This window comes from Parambassis ranga, chromosome 21 (genome assembly GCF_900634625.1).
Source record: "Parambassis ranga chromosome 21, fParRan2.1, whole genome shotgun sequence".
NCBI classification, from domain to species: domain Eukaryota; kingdom Metazoa; phylum Chordata; class Actinopteri; family Ambassidae; genus Parambassis; species Parambassis ranga.
The window spans coordinates 19,397,160-19,416,345 of NC_041041.1; the positions used below are offsets into that span (position 1 = coordinate 19,397,160).

Consider the following 19,186-nt stretch of genomic DNA (forward strand, 5'->3'; position numbering starts at 1 on the left):
TTTTTCCCTTTCATACATTCTCTGCCACGATTTGTGCTTTGCCTCTGTGTTCATCCATCAGTAGTGATGGCTCTATACTGCAGCTATCAACAAGCTGTTTTGCACCTTGGTGTTACAGCAAATAATTACACATCAAAGTGCAAAATGGAGATTAACCTAATAAGCAATGCTTAGTGATGGATCAGTACTTTAGAGGTGCGTCTCCTAATATTAACTTGATGCAGTTTATCTACATCCAGGTTGCCCTGGATGCTACACTGGGTTCACGGCATAGACATGTAAAAAAGGATTAAACAAAAAAACAAAGCAAAATGACCCATATAAAGTATTAAACTATGTGAATGAGCACTTTGACTGCTTCATTTTTTATCTAACATAAAAGCTGAACTAGAGAAGCCTTTCCAGAAAAAAAAAACTGAGTGCACCATTGCTGCTTCCACAGGATTAAAGAAGGTGATCTTTGAGAACCAACTGTTGCTGCTGCCCATCAATTAGGTGTTTTGAAGCCATTTCCAAAGAAATAGAGAAAGAGAAAGATTATTAACAAGAGGGCAACCCACAATTCAAAACAGCTTCTGATCATCTCAAGACTGGACATCTTAGCTTAACTGCTGCAGCTGCTGATGTCCCAAACCAATACTCACAATTATGGGTAATTCCTTGCATTTCTATGTATCTTATGGCCTACATTTTGAATTTACATCCAACTCTTACTTATTCTAAGCTATAAGCTTAGCATCAGTAAGAAACCACCTAAAAAGTGTACAAAATACTTATAAAAGACTTCAGTGCAGTATATTGTATGACCTCATGTGGTCCTCCATACAAACATTAGAGCTCTCTTACTGTCACTTTTTACTCCATCCACCCTTTCATTCCATACTGTACAGGGAAATACAAATTCTATTAGGTTTAATATAAAGGTACAAAAACAAAATTAAAAAAAAGAAATCCTCAAAACAAAATGTCCCTAGTTCTTTACAAGATGACTTTAACATCGCTTTAATGTCTGTGCTAAGCATTAGCTGCACTTTATCACCACAGTGGGCACTCCTAACAAAAGCGGCCGATAAACACTACTGCTAATGTCAGTTAGCTACAGTGGACGTATGCAGGAACACAAAAGATAATAAATATTTTATTTATTTTTTTTAATGCAAGCAGGCAGCCCAGTTTGAAGCAGATAGCAGCGGAAAGTAAGGGGAGACAGAGAGATAGACAGAAAGCAAGCCGTCTCTGTGACAATTTAAAAATATGATCTGCCAAACACAGGGAAGGAGGATTAGAGACCGGACTGCTCTACAACACACACACATATCCTGGCGTTCTAATCCTGAAACACATTAACAGCCATAATTATACAGCTACAACAGATTAGTATGGCAGAGAAATGACAGATAAGAAGAGAGTGAGAAGAAAAATATACAAATGCAAAGGATGAAGGAATGAGATGAAGCAATTAAGGAGACCAAAGAATTCACCTCCTGAGAGACGAGGAACAAAAGGTGGAGGAGAAAGATTTGTAGGAGTTGGCAAAGAAAGGTAAAATGAAAAAACACACAAGACAATATTTAAAATGCAAAAAACAAAGAACTAATGAAAAGCAGTAGGAGCGATGTCAAGGTAAAAGGAGGAAAGATGAACTGCTGACAAAGGTGTGGGAGACAGTGGGAAAACAGGGTGAGAGGGGCGCAGCAGGCCAAAACACACAGAGAGTGCATGTTCTAAACAAAGAATTTCATTGACACATGCCGGAAACAAAGTATTTAAACACTCGGGGACCTAATCAATAAAACAGGGAGGTGCGTAATTACACACATCACTGCTGCAGGAAAACACACATGGGTCATTGATTTTCAGTAAGCAATAACATTATTTGTCAGAAATTAACTGCAGTGCAACAAATACTTCTTTTTACACTGAAATTAGAGCATCTGTAGGTTTTTATACATGGAAAAAATGTCTTCCTTTCCGTTTTTTACCAGCACATAGGGCTGGACGATAAATCGATTTTATCAATAATTGGAATTTGTTCTTTAGGATGATTTGTTTTTGATGAAAATCGTTTTTAACTTCCACAGATGATGCACCCCTCTGCACTCCTGTAGTTCAAAGTGGGCTCAGTCGTCCCCCACCATATCCGACAGAGGCGCACTTAAACAACATGGCAGTCTGCAGAGAAGAGCTCACCCCTAAAAAACGCTGTTTGGAAGTGGTTCGGTTTTGCGGCATCTGAGCCAGAAGCAAGCATGCTTTAAAAAAGTGTGCTGCTGATCTTTAATAACACCGATGTCCCACTCTTTCCTGATTCCCTGCGTCACTGCGCGTTTGTGTGTGTATGAAGTAGCGTGAATAATCGAAGGAGTGAGAACTCTTTCCGTTAATACAAGATCTTTAAACAACATACAAGTTTTTGGGCCATGTCAACAAACTGGACAGACAGCTGAATGCTGCGGGCCGAGAGAGTCTGGGTCTGAGAGTTCAGACTGGATGTGGACGAAGACTAAAGGTGTCTTGCTGCGTTTTTTGTGTGTTATCATAATGTCCTTTAATCATCATGCTCATTAGTTTGTTAACCTGTTAGCTACTGTCTGCTAACCGAAGTCCATCTGTCCAACCATCAACTGGTTGTGGGTGTGCTTAAAACTTAATTTAACACATTGTCAATTTTAGCTTCAAGATGTTTTCTTTGATTATTTCAGCACCTCATGCAGCCGAGTGGGAGACACTTACTAAAAACAGCCTACACTGGGAGAGACATTTTCAAAAAAGTTTTTTTTAGCAAAGCGGAACAAAAATGACTACAATCATAAATTCATCCCATCCCCCAGCCCCAGTCTACGCACAGGTGCCTAGAGTTGGCCAAGAAAAAAACACTTCAGTCATTTGACCCAGATAAAAACACTGATTTACAGTTTATAGTTTTAGTGGATTTCTTGTCCATTGCACAACTTACCCCTTTTTAAACAGAAATGAGTAAAATAATTTTCTACTAAGAGATCAGCAAGCAAACATGTCTGTTTATTTATATGTATCACACCACAGTGACACTAAAGGAAGTGGTCACTACCGGCTCTATTTTCATACTGGAAGCAAGTCCAGTTATTTTAACCACTTGCTAAACCTATTGCAATAATATCTTAACCATAATATCTAGTGGAAACAATACATCGCTACGTCTAGGTGGAACAGTCTCACAAAGAAGAACTGGAGGTGAATGAGGAAGTATTCAGAGAGGAAGAACAGTTCCAATGACAGGGAAGCGGGTGTTTTGGTGATGTGCACAGCACTGAGGAAGGTGAAGAGGTATAGATGTATAAGTGTAAAAGATAAGAACAATAAATAAGATAAGGGGGGGGGGCAAACTCACAGGAGCGCTGTGTGAGGAAGAGGTGATGTATGGATTGGATAGCAGATTAAAAGGCAAAAGGTACAGGGAGCAAGAAAAAGAGAACGATAGGGGGAAAGAAATTGTGCATCTCCAAGTGCTACCTCACATAAACCCGAACACACATCCACACAGCTGCGACATTTCTCCTTCAATCACAACTGAGGCTATCTATCCATATGACTGCTGTGCTTTTTGAATAATGGACCCAATATGAAGCAAGTCACTGAGAAGATTTGGTTGTGTGATGGGGGTCGTGGGGTTCCTGCCCTGAGAGCAGTGCAGGGAATCAACAGCAGTCATAAAGGAATCACAGGGAGGAGTCATTTGCATTTTACACTCACAACTAAATTGGAAATGACTCGGGCCTGCTCCTGTCTGGACCATCACAATTCACATCAGATATGCTTTTAATTTTTTATACAGCAATTATGGAAAACTGGACCTCCACGGCTTTGTCTAATTTCCCAAGACTTTGGGAAGTGAAAATCATATGGTGCTTTCATGATATAAAAATGACAAAGATTCCCATTATTCTTGGATGACTTCAGGGGGAAAACTAAATGTTATGAAAGTGCTGTTTCATAAAAATTTATCTCACCTCTTTTCTGCCTGAAGTTTATGAAGACAATATCACAAAAGCTACGCAAAATGAATAATGTAGCTAACTGACAGCTCAAAGGTCAGATGGAGTCAAAGGGAGAATATTGCATTTGTTTGTGCTTTTGTTCATTTTCTCAAGCACGCTGGCCTACGTGATATCACTGTCTATTATGTTCTCCTGGTACTACAATTACTGCCACTCAAGACAGCAAAACAACAAAGCTATCAGAGCTTCTCAAAAGTACCTGCTCCAGGAGTTTTCTGTATCTCTGCGTGGCTTGCTGGATGAGATCCCTCACAGTCCATCCCTCCTTGCAAGGCACCACCACACCCGTCTGTCCGAATGTTACCGTCACCTTCATTGTAGCACTTCATCCAAGACGCAGTCCCTCTGGATGTAGGTGATAAACAGTGGTCATAACAAACTAGGAAATCTCCAAACTGAAGATTACCCTCCAGGTAGATTCGATATGTAGGCAGGAAAGTGAGAAAGTGTAAATAAAACGACTAAACAACACGTTTTAAAGAGTGTCCACAGTCAATAAAGCTCCCACATGAGACTGTCAAATGTCATCCTAGAGGCAGCAGACAAAACATCCGAATCCAATATTACTTTTCCTCTTGCAGCGCTCGCTTTCTCATCTCCTCACATCTCCTGAAGCGTTAACAGTCTTCAGGTTGCTGTATAAACTCAGTTTCCTGAAACGTTAAAGCACCGCAGTGTTTTCATAATGGAGTTCAGCGTTAACTTGTAAAAGAGAAGTTTGTCGTGTCATCTCACAGCTCACTCATCAGAAGCTAGCTGTCTGTCAGCTAGCACCACTTGGCTAAAAAATGATTAGCTTGAGATGTAACCTGGCCCGGCTGTGACAACAAGCCAAGGATGAGCGTCTTCAGTTTGCCACAAATATCCGGAGCTCTCACCACAACAATAGATGATATAGACGGCTTACTACTCGTACTGCATTGTCAATGTTACAAAAGTTTATACAAACTTTCATATCACTGTTAGCAAGCTGGCTCCTGCTAGCTAACGTTAGCCACCTTAGCTGAACTTTGGAGGGAGGGATGCAGTCGGTCGGGCATCATTCCATAAGTTTTCCCCACTCGTAACTTTCCTTTTTTTCCAAAGCGGTCAGTTACATTCACTGCATCACGGTCTAACAGAGTGTTAAAGCCTGAACGTTGTGGTGACAAAGAGGACGAAGAGAATAAACGATAAACAGACCGCGGGACTGTGAGTTGGAAAAGTTTTGAGATTCCTTCCCTGCCGTCCGCTCCTGACCAGTTCCTGACCAGCTCCTCCAGCGCTTTCTGCTGTCACTTTCTTAAAGGGGACGTGCTCCAATTAAAGCTACGGTGAAAGCACAGCTCATGGATCCGTACTGTTAGGAAACGGTCTGAGTTCATCTGAAGGGGAAATTATAACTTGATTTAAAGTTAAAGTGATACATACAATGCTATTGTTAAAAAAACATTACGGTAAGTTTAAGAAAGCTTTTATTTGTCCCACAATAGGTGGAAAAAATAAGATAAAAACAATATACATTATAAAGTAAACTGCTAATAAGATATACAATAGAGTTGAAATAAGAGTAGGATACATTATAATAACAAGTCGAAATACAGTAAAGTTATGATAACATATTAATGCAAAGATGAGTGGAGGTAAAAGTGGCTTGTAAAGCTGTCTACATAGTGCATCAAGACACTAAACTAAATGATTGTACAATGGGGTGTGGGAATATTGCACATGTTCATTGTACAGTCTGACAGCAGCAGGGAGGAATCTCTCCTTCACACACCGAGGGTGGACAGTCTGTCACTGAAGCTGTGCCGGCAGGGCCATCCATGCTTTGTCCAGCATGGATGTCAGTTTTGCCAGGACCCTCCTGTCACCCACCTCCCACACTGTGTCCAGAGAAGAGTCCAGGACAGAGCTGATGACTTTGTCCTGCTTCTTCCTCTCCCATTCAGGGATGCTGCTGATCCAACAGACCACACCGTACAGGGATGACTGATGCCACCATAGAAGGTCTTCAGGAGTGCCCCTTTACCTCCAAAAGACCACAGTCTTCTCAGAAGGTAGAGCCTGGTCCAGCCCTTCTTGAACAGCCCTTCTTTTTATGAGTTCAGATGTGTAAACTACTTTACTACTAAGTAAAGTAGCCTATTTTTTTTTAAACTTGATTATTGTTTTGTCACAATCACATAATGCAAAGTAGGCTTAGACACACATGATGATGGTGTCTATAGCATAAAAGATGAAGACACAATTTTACTGAATATTTTCCCCTGGCATGGAAAAGATATGAATAATGACATAAAAAACATGTAATGTTGCACACTGCAAGAAAGCATAAAAACTTCCATATATTTAGATAGGTGCATACATCATTAAATATAAAAAGTTTAACAAAAAATATGATACGCATGCTGTGAATTGGCTGGTCTCTTCACTTGGGTTTGTTTGTTAGCTTGACCTGCTTAGCAATCTGTAGCTACTATGCTAACATTTGAGCTGCAGTAATTATTATAGTATGCATTGTGGCTTATCATAATGGGTAAAGTATGATTTTAAAAAATACATTGCATTCAAAATGCATTATATAGCTGAGTTTTAAGTCAAGCAGACACATGGACAAGCGGAGCAACAATGATTTTGGAAGGATTTCAGGGTAAAATTCTCTAAAAAAACCATAAATATAAAAAAACATAATGTAAAAAAAAAATGGTCCAGCTTGAATAAATTATCATATAATGTTCTAAATGTTATTAATAGTAAAAGATTATGTGACATTTTAAAAATCATATCAAGTGAGAGATTTTCAGGTTAAAATTAACAACACTATAATATTAAAGAGCACGGATTATTACAGTAGACTTAAAATTTGCATTTTCCAAACCTTGAAAATCTCATCAAGCCTTTGAACATCTCTTAGTGGCTCACACAAGTTCAGAATTATTATTCTGAAGCCAACAAAAATACTGTATTTACAAAACATTTTGGCTTTTTTCAGCTTGGCTCATCTTCAAAGGGGAAAGCCCTCCCTGTGAGGAGGAGTTTGGCTTAGTAATTAGCAGCTCTAATGTATGCATGTGTAAGTCTGCTAATTGATTTGGGCTAGCTTTACTTTCTGGGTCACTGAATTCCATTGCTACTAATGAACCTCAGGGGAGAAGGAGCATTGTGCATGCACGCATTTTTTCATTTCTTTCTGTAATGTTTGGATAGAAGTACATTTTAATAATCATATAGCATATGAATTTTTGAAATGATTACATTAGCTGAGAAGTTGTGGGTGAGAGGATCAAAATACACTTTATTTTAGCTATTTTTTTTAGTCTGCATCTACAGACATATCAACTTCAGTCATGTGTGATGAAAATACACAGTATATCAAATAATCTTTTTTATTATTTACAATATGCAAACAGTTTGTAGTAGCACCAAAATATAACAAAATTTCTATTTAACCAAGTCAGGATAAAGTGACTTTATGTCTATGTCTATGCCTTTGTTGCTTCAGTGTCAGGGTCATTGCATTGTGGAAGCTGCTTCACCATCATGGCTGACACTTGAGGTGAATGAAGCTATTGTTGAATGAAACTGCATGTGACTGAGACTATGTTCACTCCATAGTGAATCAATGTAGTGTTATGGCTTATCTGACCTGATCTGAGAAGCCAAAACACAATAGATTACTCTGAAAACACCAAATAGTTAAGTTATGGTTAGATTAGATTATCTGCAAATATTTGTATTCCCATATCCATGTCTCTCATGGTCACACAAACATGCAACCCTGAGCCTCCTAACATCTCCTCCAACACAATGAAAATAGTGAAATGTTTAATAATTGCTACTCCAGTATGATCTTCTGAGTTTCAGTTGCCATTAGCCAAGGTACAAAAACAATGAATAAAACAGAAATTTGACAGAGCAGCATAGAAACCTTGTTTCACATGGTGACAAATCCTGCCCTAAACAGCACAGTCATAGCTTTAAGTTAGCCACAACTTTCAGTTCTAAGTCAGACCTAACATCAAATCCAGGAATTATTCCTAAGGTGCACTGTGTTATTTACAGTATACACTATATTTATTTACAGTATTTTATATGAGAGCAACAGTAAACACTGGTAATGTAATGACCTGAAAAACTGAGTACATCTTACATTTTTCCTGAAGAGAACAAGACACATGCTTCCTTACAAGTACTGTAAGTGGAAAAACCTCAGCTGGCAAAGTAACAAATATGACCTGATAAATTCACTTATCACAGGTTACATAAATAAGAGAAAATACAATTACCATCCCTAATTAAAAAGAAAAACAAACAAGCATTGCTAAATGAAATTAAATATATATACTAGAGCTCAGTGGGAACACTATAATATAGCTGTGGCCATAATTACATCAGGCAATTACAACACTTATTAGATAGTGTATATAAAAACGCTAATGATTCTCTATTGATATATACTAGATTATTTAAGCAATCATAACACACAATAGCAACCTGGTTTCCTCAGACACACACATACACACACCAGTGTTCAAACCTTGCCCACCTGATCCATATGGTTGTTCATTCCCCCTTCTCACCCCCCCATATGGTAGAATCCTAACCTCTGCTGTGTTCTGTGTCATGCCTCCTCCATTATGAACTGTTAGGAACCGCAGTGAACATGCTAGGAAGTGAATGCTCCCCTGCTGCTAGGCCAGGTGCATCCAGTCCCTGGCAGACAAATCAATGTGTAGAACATGTTCTGCTTTAAAAATAAAAAAAAGAAAGAAAAAGAAAGGGCACAGTGGGGGAAGAGGAAAGCATTATAAAGATTCTGGTCTAATGCAAGCAGGGTGGACACACACACACCATCTATACAAGGTACAGTACAAACTGGACATGAAAGAACATGTTATTTTATGTCCTTTATTCTGCTTCTACATTACCTCCTACTACTACTAAAATAGCCCTGCATATTCATGTTCACTCTCCATCATCCATCATATAATCAAATCATCCCAAGCAGCTTTAAATCACAGGTATTACCAGAAAGCTTTCAGTGGTAGAGAGAGAGAGAGAGAGAAAGTCCCCCCCCCCCCCCCCCCCCCCCCCACACACACACAGTAATACTAACAAGCAAGGACCCTTTCTGCAACAATGGCTGTATTCAAAACTGCCCACTGCAACCGTACATATCCAGATGGACTGAGATTAATGTTACACTTACAAAACAACAAACATAAGTTAGTGAGCTATCCAGTGCTACACAAAAACCACGTTTACTTCCATTTCCCAAAACTAGAACTGCCTGTCCTATAGCATACCGCATATTCAGCTGTGTCCTAACCCACAGGCGCTCTCAGAGCATTAAAACTGCTTTTACTTCTCTAAAGAAATAACACACAAAAACATTTTAGCACTATATGCAATGGTTTCTAATAGCTTTGTGGCCTAAGGTAGAAAGAGACATTTTAGAATAGTGAGTGAAATGAAAACTGAAATAATGTTTGCAGTTTTTTTCATGTAGCACTTAATAAATATAAAGCAACCTGCAGGGTTTGTGCCACCAACCACCTGACTCAACCTCCCTAGGTGGACTTTTGTGGCTATATATGTACACCATATGTTCATATGTTCCATTCTGGCCATCCAGCATAACCATTTGTGGTTTATGTGGCATGTGTGTATTCAGCAAATGCTACTATAATTTGTGAGGATGTGTTGGGATTATAAGCGGAAGCGTTCGCCCCATGTGGACCATGTGGACTGGTCACAGCTCCTCTTATCAACTTTCCACACAGAATGTTCTTGGTTTTCTCCCAGGTGTCTTGACATCATTAAAGTGGACCTTTAAACATTATAAAGATAAAGCTCTATTTTTTAGAGCTAAAAATTAAAGTCACATCTGCTGTTTATATGACTACATAACAAAAACTGCCTTTAACTGGTTGCATCATGTTACTGTAGAGCTGCACGTCTGGTGCAGCATCTGATGTGAACTACCTGTACGCATACATGACTAGGCCTAGTGATAGCAGAGAGGTGATATTTGAAAGGTTAAAACAGAAAGATATCTAGATGAGGAATCAGAATTTTGAGCTTCACAGCTCTTATTCTCTGCCTTCAAGTGCCCTAATGTAATAAAGATTTGAAGTCCCCTTATTAGAATAAGCTGGAAATTTGAAGTAAAGTACAATATTTTTTGCTTTACATTTGCATTTGGACAATGGAGAAATAGAGATTGAGATTTGATTGCATTTCTGAGAAAAAAAATAAAACGGTTTTTTTTTCTCCACATGAATATATTCAGCTCCTGCATACAGTAGGTGTTATTAGATCTCATTTATGTAATTCCACCTACCTTCCTTGTGAGCACATAACCCACAGAAGTCCATTATGGAAATCATGTGCACTGAATAATAATCTGACAAAAGACTGAACTTACATTTTTATGCAGCAAAGGATACAATCGGTCTTTTATTGAAATCAGTGTCTCCAATAACGCTGCATCTCTGCTGCATTCTAAACATTAGGATCGTGTCAATAAACTATATTAACAAAATAAATGCCCTGCATGTGTGCTCCACATGTTACATGTTACTGAAAGATTTTTCCTACATCCTGCAGTTTGGTCTGGTGTGTGTGTGCGTTCACATGCGTGTGTGTGTGTGTGTGAGTATGTGTGTGTGGTTTGTAGCAGGGCCAGAGATCAATTCTAGAACTTGTCAACAGGGGAGATTTCGATCAGCCACACTCTGTCCACACCCCTAAACCCCAATCCCCATACACACATGTACACACACACACACAAATGGTCAGACCCCATATCCCACTGCACAGTGAAAAGAATAACATGCTGTCAATAGACCCTTCCACTTCATGCTCTGACACATGCGCGAGGAACAGTAGCCCTATCGATCATCCCAGGTCCCTGCAGAGATCTTCAATGTGTTACACATGTACTACCCTTGCTTCTATCCAGTGCAGAATAAAAACCATTTATAGGACCACTGGGAGTTCTGGACTTGTCTTGTATGGATGGATGGATGGATAGATTGATGAATGGATGGATGCATTGATGAATGGACAGATTAATTTGTTAGGAATTGAAAAAAATACTACAGGACCCTGCAACAATAGAAAGACATTAATTAATCTGTATCTGGAGGAGTTCTGTGTGCGTGTTTTCTGCTAACATATTCGGACACACACCTCGTCTTGTATCACTCAATAGATCTAATGGGGGCATCTCTTCATTGTTTGTGTTGTGCGGCAGAATTTTTGTTGGCTATGTGTCACCATATATTGTTACTTTAAGCATTCAATTAGCTTTATGATGAAAATAATGCTGACTTGCACAGAGGAGACTGTGGTTTTAGGGTTAAGCATTAATTTTACTCATGCACATTTTGGCGCAAAAAGTTTCGAATTTTGAGTCATTGTCATGGTGTGACGGTCTCTAGTTCTCATAGTAAACAAGTCTACTGTCAGGGGTTGTGAGATGGCGGACACAAATGCAGACTTAGCCGGAGGTGAAAACAAACTCAGTTCCTTTAATATAAGCCAGGGTTCGGTACACGGGTGATCAGTCAACGTGGCAAAGGTATCCAAAAGGCAAAGGCAAAAAACAGTAGTCAAATCCAAAAAAACAAGTCACGCACAAGAGAATCCAAAACTTACTCGAAAACACGTAGGGAAAAAACACAAGAATCCAAAACTTACTCGAGAACACGTAGGGAAAAATCACAAGAGCAGAAAGGCTACTTGGACGGCTGTGTCGCATGGAAGACTCACAAAACGAACTGGCAACAAGGGGCAGGAAACACACAGGCTTTATACACAGGAGGGCGGGAAGACAATTGGACACAGGTGAAGCACATTAGGGCGGAGCAGGTAATCACAGGAGGGGGAAGGGAGCACACATGAGGAAGGGAAGTAAACAGAACTGAAACACAAGGGGAAGATCGAGTTTCAAAATAAGACAGGAAGTGACTAGTAAAACTAGAACTAATACAAACAGAAAATGAACTACAAAATAAAAGACCTGGCTGAAACCATGACAGTACCCCCCCCCCCTCAAGGAACGGCTCCCAGACGTTCCACTAGAAACCACGAGTCTGAACAAAAATACAGGGAGCAAAAAATCAGTCTAATAAGGGTCCAGAAAACAAAAACTCGGAAAACTGGGTAGAGACCCAGCGTGACGAAGTCTGGGGGGGCTCAGAGAGCAAGGCCAGAGGCTGAGAAGGCCGGGATTTCCCAGGGTCGAGAGAAACGGCGGGGGAACACCAGAGACGAGGTTGCAGACCCTCCAGGGTCTGGGCGGAAGAACAACAGAGATAGAGACGCGGCCCCTCCAGGATCCGGGCGGGAAAACAACAGAGATGGAGACGCGGCCCCTCCAGGGTCCGGGCGGAAAAACAACAGAGATGGAGACGCGGACCCTCCAGGGTCCGGGCGGAAGACCACCAGCGATGACGAGACGACGGACCCTCCTGGGTCCGGGCGGAAGACCACCAGCGATGGAGACACGGACCCTCCAGGGTCCGGGCGAAAAACCACCAGTGATGGAGACGCGGACCCTCCAGGGTCCGGGCGGAAGACCACCAGCGATGGAGACGCGGACCCTCCAGGGTCCGGGCGGAAGACCACCAGCGAGGACGAGACGACGGACCTTCCTGGGTCCGGGCGGAAGACCACCAGCGATGGAGTTGCGGACCCTCCTGGGTCCAGGCAGAAGATCAGCGAGGAAGGCGAGGCAGACCCTCCTGGGTCCGGGCAGAAGACCAGCGAAGACGATGGGGCTGACCTACCAGGTTCAGGGCAGAAGGTCGGCGGAGATGAGGAGGCTGACCCACCAGACGAGGAGGCTGACCCTCCAGGGTCAGGGCAGAAGGTCGGCGGAGACGATGAGTCTGACCCACCAGGGTCAGGGCAGAAGGTCGGCGGAGACGATGAGGCTGACCCACCAGGGTCAGGGCAGAAGGTCGGCGGAGACGATGAGGCTGACCCACCAGGGTCAGGGCAGAAGGTCGGCAGAGACGATGAGGCTGACCCTCCCGGGTCCGGGCAGAAGGTCGGCAGAGACGATGAGGCTGACCCACCAGGGTCAGGGCAGAACGCCGGCGAGGACGAGGCAGAAGACCCTTCAGGGTCCGGACAGGAAGCCAGAGCCGAAGACGAGGCAGAAGACCCTCCAGGGTCCAGACTGGAGACCGTCGCTGGAGCAGAAGACCCTCCAGGGTCCAGACTGGAAGCCAGAGCCGAAGACGAGGCAGAAGACCCTCCAGGGTCCAGACTGGAAGCCAGAACCGAAGACGAGGCAGAAGACCCTCCAGGGTCCAGACAGGAAGCCAGAACCGAAGACGAGGCAGAAGACCCTCCAGGGTCCAGACAGGAAGCCAGAACCGAAGACGAGGCAGAAGACCCTCCAGGGTCCAGACTGGAAGCCAGAGCAGGGGACCCTCCAGGGTCCCGACAGGAAACCAGAGCAGGGGGCCCACCAGGGTCCCGACAGGAAACCAGAGCCAAGGACCCTCCGGGGTCCGGACAGGAAACCAGAACTGAGGGAGGACCACCGGCGTCGGGACTGAAGACCAGAGGCGAAGGACCACCGGCGTCGGAACTGAAGACCAGAGGCGAAGGACCACCGGGGTCGGAACAGGGACTCGGGAGCGGTGGACCGCCGGGGTCGGAACAGGGACTCGGGAGCGGTGGACCACCGGGGTCGGAACAGGGACTCGGGAGCGGTGGACCACCGGGGTCAGGACAGGAAGCCGGGGACGGAACCCCACCAGGCTGAGGACTAGAAACTGGAGTTGGGGGTTCCCCAGTGACAGAATCAGTCGCTGGGGCTGAGGGTCCCTCTGGGTCAGGGCGTGGACCCAGAACAGATGGCCCTCCAAGGTCAAGGCTGGATGCACCCCCTGCATCCAGACAGGTGGCCTCCAGTGTCTCTGCCACTCCAGTCTTGGCAGGAAGTCCTCTGCGGGGGGCACTGGAGGTTTCAGGGGCAGGTGGCGATGTCTGGAGCCCGCCCTCTGGCCGAGACGGGAGGAGCGACGCCGTCTGGAGCCCGCCCTCTGGCCGAGACGGGAGGAGCGACGCCGTCTGGAGCCCGCCTCCGTGCGGAACCGGAAGTGGCGACGCCGTCTGGAGCCCGCCTCCGGGCGGAACCGGAAGTGGTGACGTCATTGGGAGCCCGCCTCCGGGCGGAACCGGAAGTGGTGACGTCATCGGGAGCCCACCCCCAGGCGGCACTGGGGAGAACGGCGTCGACTGGAGACTGGGAAACCAGGAGGGCAGAAAGGGGGCCACAGGAGCAGTGAACTCCTCCATTTCCTGGAACGCCCCGATGTAATGGATGTGGAGCCAAGGCTCTGTGCTCAGCGCTTGGTCCATGCCAGCTTTCAGTAGCTCTTTCCAGTTCCACAATGTCCCCAGTTGCTGAAGCAGGAAAACCCTGCGGTTAACCATCCGCCACATCTCCTTCTCGTCTGTGGGAGGTGAGGGCAGGTTGTCCAACAGGCTTAACTCGGCCTGGACAGTTTCCCTAAGCCGGTAAACCTGGCTCCAGAGGCGCACCATTTTAAACGGTGCCCACTGAAGGCTTCGGCTTTTAATAGCCGCTCCGACCTCTTGCATGTCTGCTGCGTCCTTTACTGGCCAGTTCGTAATGTCAGGGGTTGTGAGATGGCGGACACAAATGCAGACTTAGCCGGAGGTGAAAACAAACTCAGTTCCTTTAATATAAGCCAGGGTGATCAGTCAACGTGGCAAAGGTATCCAAAAGGCAAAGGCAAAAAAACAGTAGTCAAATCCAAAAAAACAAGTCACGCACAAGAGAATCCAAAACTTACTCGAAAACACGTAGGGAAAAAACACAAGAATCCAAAACTTACTCGAGAACACGTAGGGCAAAATCACAAGAGCAGAAAGGCTACTTGGACGGCTGTGTCGCATGGAAGACTCACAAAACGAACTGGCAACAAGGGGCAGGAAACACACAGGCTTTATACACAGGAGGGCGGGAAGACAATTGGACACAAGTGAAGCACATTAGGGCAGAGCAGGTAATCACAGGAGGGGGAAGGGAGCACACATGAGGAAGGGAAGTAAACAGAACTGAAACACAAGGGGAAGATCGAGTTTCAAAATAAGACAGGAAGTGACTAGTAAAACTAGAACTAATACAAACAGAAAATGAACTACAAAATAAAAGACCTGGCTGAAACCATGACATCTACAAGTCTAACTTCTATCAGACTACAGATCAAGACACACGTTTTTATTAACGGAACACAGAGGCAGAATGTGGCCAGTACACAAGGAAATGGAAATAAGATGTGATTTTCAACACTTCTACCAGTTAAATTAGATTTAGTTTTGTAAATTCCAAGTGGCTTTACAAGGCAATCAGTTTTTTGTTTTGTTTTATCTTTTATGTGACTGTCAAATAAGGCTCTTTTAGGCTCCGTTCACACTGGAGAAAGTCAATCCAGCTAGAGTAGGATTGAATCCGGATAGCCTTTAAGCTGGATACGTTCAGACCTATTTGCAAATCTCTCACACATGCGTGTCCGTGCTCAATCCAGCTTAACCCGGCTTGTTTGTTGTCCTCCAAACCGCTAGGTGGCACCTTGTAAAATTAAGAGTCCATGAAGGACAGTGTGCATGCATGCGTCATGGGTTTTTTTTTCTCCTGTGTGGTTCGTTCTTTCGTTTTTTGTATCTGTTTTTTTGTTTTGTTCAAAACGCAGTTTATTCCTTTGTAGCCATGTCAAAAATAAAGTTGGGGCAAAGCTGTCGTAGTTCAACAGATGTTGACATACGGATTTTGTACGCTACCCGGACACTGTCCCTGTGAACCCGGAAGTATGACGTCGCTACCGGGATTCACTAGCTGCATTTACATTCAGACCTGAGCCAGATTAAAGCCAATCCGGCTAGATTGGTTTAAATCCACCTGCCTCCGAGAGGTGGATTAAAATCAATCCAGATACATCCCGATTCACAATGTTTAGACTCAAAAAAAAAACTATCCAGATATATCCAGATACGGCCCGAATCCTGCTCTAGCTGGATTGATTTTCTCAGTTTGAATGGGGTCTTAGATGGAAATGGTAAAATCTTGACCAAATATTTGGGATCTGAATCTCACACATATCTGTCTGATATAGTTAGCAGGTGTTAATTGGACCAAAAAAAGAGTGAAAATATGACCTAGCACCTTATGCATGCACTTATAAACTAAAGTAGATCTTGTGTTTCCATCTCTCTCCTTCTTTCTCTCACATATGACACACACACACTTCTGGCTAATAGCTCAATTAACACACTGTCACATCAGAAAATGTGAGCCAACTAAATCCACCTGTCTCTAAGGAGGATAACGAAGCGAGAGGAAGTAATTGATACTATATTCACGGAAAGCTACTTTAAAAACTAATTATGTGTGTATAACAAGCAGAGAATTATTTCGACAGCTCCTGAAACCTATTAGTTGTGGGGACGGTGAGGTGTATGCGTGTGTGTGTGTGTGTATTTTATCATGTGACTATGCTGTGATCTTTCCATTCACCGCTGATGTCACAGAGCAAAAATGTAATATGTCAAGACCAGCTGTGGCTTCAGAAGAAAACTATAAAATAGCAACTCATTTATGAAATAAAAAAAATACATTTACAGCTATAGGAAAATAAAAGCAACAAGAATAAACTGGATTTGCTTTTGCAGACACATGCAGACGGGTTACAGATTGGTCTAGACTGTGCAAAGCAGAAGAAGATATGATTTGTTATTATTTTGCTTTCCGCAGACTTTCTCCATTTCCTGGTAAGATGAGAGCTTCACCTACCTCTTAATCACAACAGCACCTGCATCACTGCAGAGGCTGCACCCAGCATGCGGTCAATCTCCTTGACTCTTTTTTTATCCATCACTTGTGAACAAGACCCCGCGATACTTAAAACGCCTTCACCAAGGACAAGTTCTTCCCCTTCACCTAGACCTGCAGACGTTCACATGAGTGCCAGCAGGACAACATCACCTGCAAAAAGTAGAGAGGTAACATTCCCACAACATCTCCGTCTCTAGGTACCACAGGGAGTATAAAAGCTTGGTCTGAACCAGACTGTGTCAGGACTACAGGTTGAGGTTTTTGTAGTTTTTTTTTTGCTTTACTTCCTGTTTTAGTTCAGTACTTCCTGTTTTATTTTGACATCACTGACTCTCCTGTCAGGTGTCTTGACTTCCCCTTCCTCGTGTTCCTTCTCCTCCTCCTGGTGATCACCTGCTCCTCCCTGTGTCTCATTGTCTTCCCTGCTCCCTGTGTATATAGTCTGTGTCTCCCCTGCAGTTTGTCTTGGGATGTCCAAGCCTTAATGTTCCTCCTATTATTCATGTATGCCATGCTAAGGATCTGTTTTGTTTTTTTCTCTCTCTCTCACGCTGAGTGTGATTTTTTTTGTTACTCCTCTGAGAGACTTTGACCCCCCCCCCCCCCCGTCAGTAAATAAAGACTGCTTTGATTTTTAACTGCTCTGTGTTACCGCATCTGTGTCCACCTCCTGCACAAACCTTGACAGAGATGACCCATGAGTTGTAAATATCCTGTGACCAACAGTGTTCCCAAAAAATTGCCAGCTTCGAGGGAGACAAAGGTGACACCAGCTGCCTTGAGATGGAAACCAATCAACTGGGGGAGCCCAGGTAGCTCCTAAACAGCACTCTTCCACTACCATTCATACACACATGCAACAAACTATGAGTGCAGTACCTTCCACAGAACATTCATTGTTGGTATTTTCTATTTTCATTGGATTCGTGGACAATAAGAAAAATTTAATATCACCAGCCCGGTCTGTTAAATCAATGCACCTGGTAACATGGGCCTTTTTGCAGTGCAGTAGGACTTTGATGTGGGCTGATGAATAGGGCCATGGAACGGGGAGCAGTCCAACTCTGAATTGGATTTAGAGGAATTGCAAACCAAAAGACCAGCGGGTTCACGCCCTCCATCTCCTTCCTCACTCTTTTACAAAAAATATGACATTTTCAATGCATGAAGCAATTTAATCTCTCACTCTCCTCCATGAAAACGCCTGTAAATGAGCGTCTACGAAATTAAGGAGATGGCCCAGAGATTGGTCGGTCTGTGGGTCTCTCTCTCTCTCTCCCACTCTCTCTTCCTTTGCCTGTGTCCTGTCTTCATCTAATACAAAAAATATAAGATATTATCAATGCATGAAGCAATTTAATCTCTTTCCCTTTGCACTCTCTCTCTCTTATGAAAACGTCTGTAAATGAGTGTCTGTGAAATTAAGTGGGAGAGCGGTCTGTTTTCTTGGAGGTCAGTGTCTCTCTCTCTGTCTGTCTCTCTCTCTCCCTGCTTCTGTGATCTGTCCATTTGTCAGAGGTCAGACTTATTCCCATCTGGGAGCAGCATTTTGCCTGCCAAACATTCCCTATTACCGTATGTAAATTCAATAATTGCAAACCCATAACCACATCATCCTCATACTTTGACCTCTCATCCGGCCCCCGATGCAAACACACACACACACACTATCACACCCTGTGCCCTCATGCAAATAAGAGACAAATAAATAAATAATTGAATATGCAAAACAGTCATGTCGGGGGGCAAATCCTCAGAGAAGCAAGAGGGGAAACAACAACAAAAAGAAAAAGATAAAAAAGAAAGTAAGACAGAAAGAAGGACGTGTTGTGAAGGGTAAGAAAAAGATTGGGGCTTAAACAACATGGCAATGAAAAGAGGAGATGATAGCAAACTGACTGACTGTCTGAATGAAATCAAGGTTTTTTTTACAAAATAAGATGCAGAGAAAAACATTCTTTTGTTATGTAAAACACTAATCTCACTGGAAATGTCTTGGCCTGCTTTATTCATCCTAACATTGTCATTGCGAATAATAGCTGAGATTGACACAGACTCTTGCTTTGGATTAATCCCCCGAGCAGTTCAAAGATTTTTTTTTTACACAGAATGCAATGTGTTGATGCCCTTAAGCTGTAGAATAATATGTATGTGCACTTCTAGATATCCACCTACTGTAAGCGTGTGAACTCTTAAGCAGTCTTAGAAATGGCAGCGGGAGCATTCATTGTGTGCTTCCTGTATGCAAAGGCTGCGCTCCTTTTCAAAAATGCACAATAAGTGCATT

General features: G+C 43.2%; 1 protein-coding gene across 9 annotated transcripts in view; it reads right to left on the reverse strand.

Moving 5' to 3' along the window:
- The window catches only part of LOC114426019 (partitioning defective 3 homolog B-like), a 173,735-nt gene extending 168,437 nt beyond the window's left edge, over positions 1-5,298 (reverse strand). For 7 of the 9 annotated variants that reach the window (XM_028393119.1, XM_028393122.1, XM_028393121.1 and 4 more), the window contains exons 1-2: positions 5,036-5,298; positions 4,237-4,382 (exon numbers count right to left, since the gene is read on the reverse strand). In XM_028393119.1, the coding sequence (XP_028248920.1) occupies positions 4,237-4,353 (117 nt within the window). In that variant the 5' untranslated portion in view covers positions 4,354-4,382; positions 5,036-5,298. Of the gene's footprint in view, positions 1-4,236 lie in introns of all 9 variants that reach the window. The other 2 variants (XM_028393116.1, XM_028393115.1) reach the window with 2 other exon arrangements.
- Between the last annotated feature and the right edge of the window lie 13,888 nt (positions 5,299-19,186).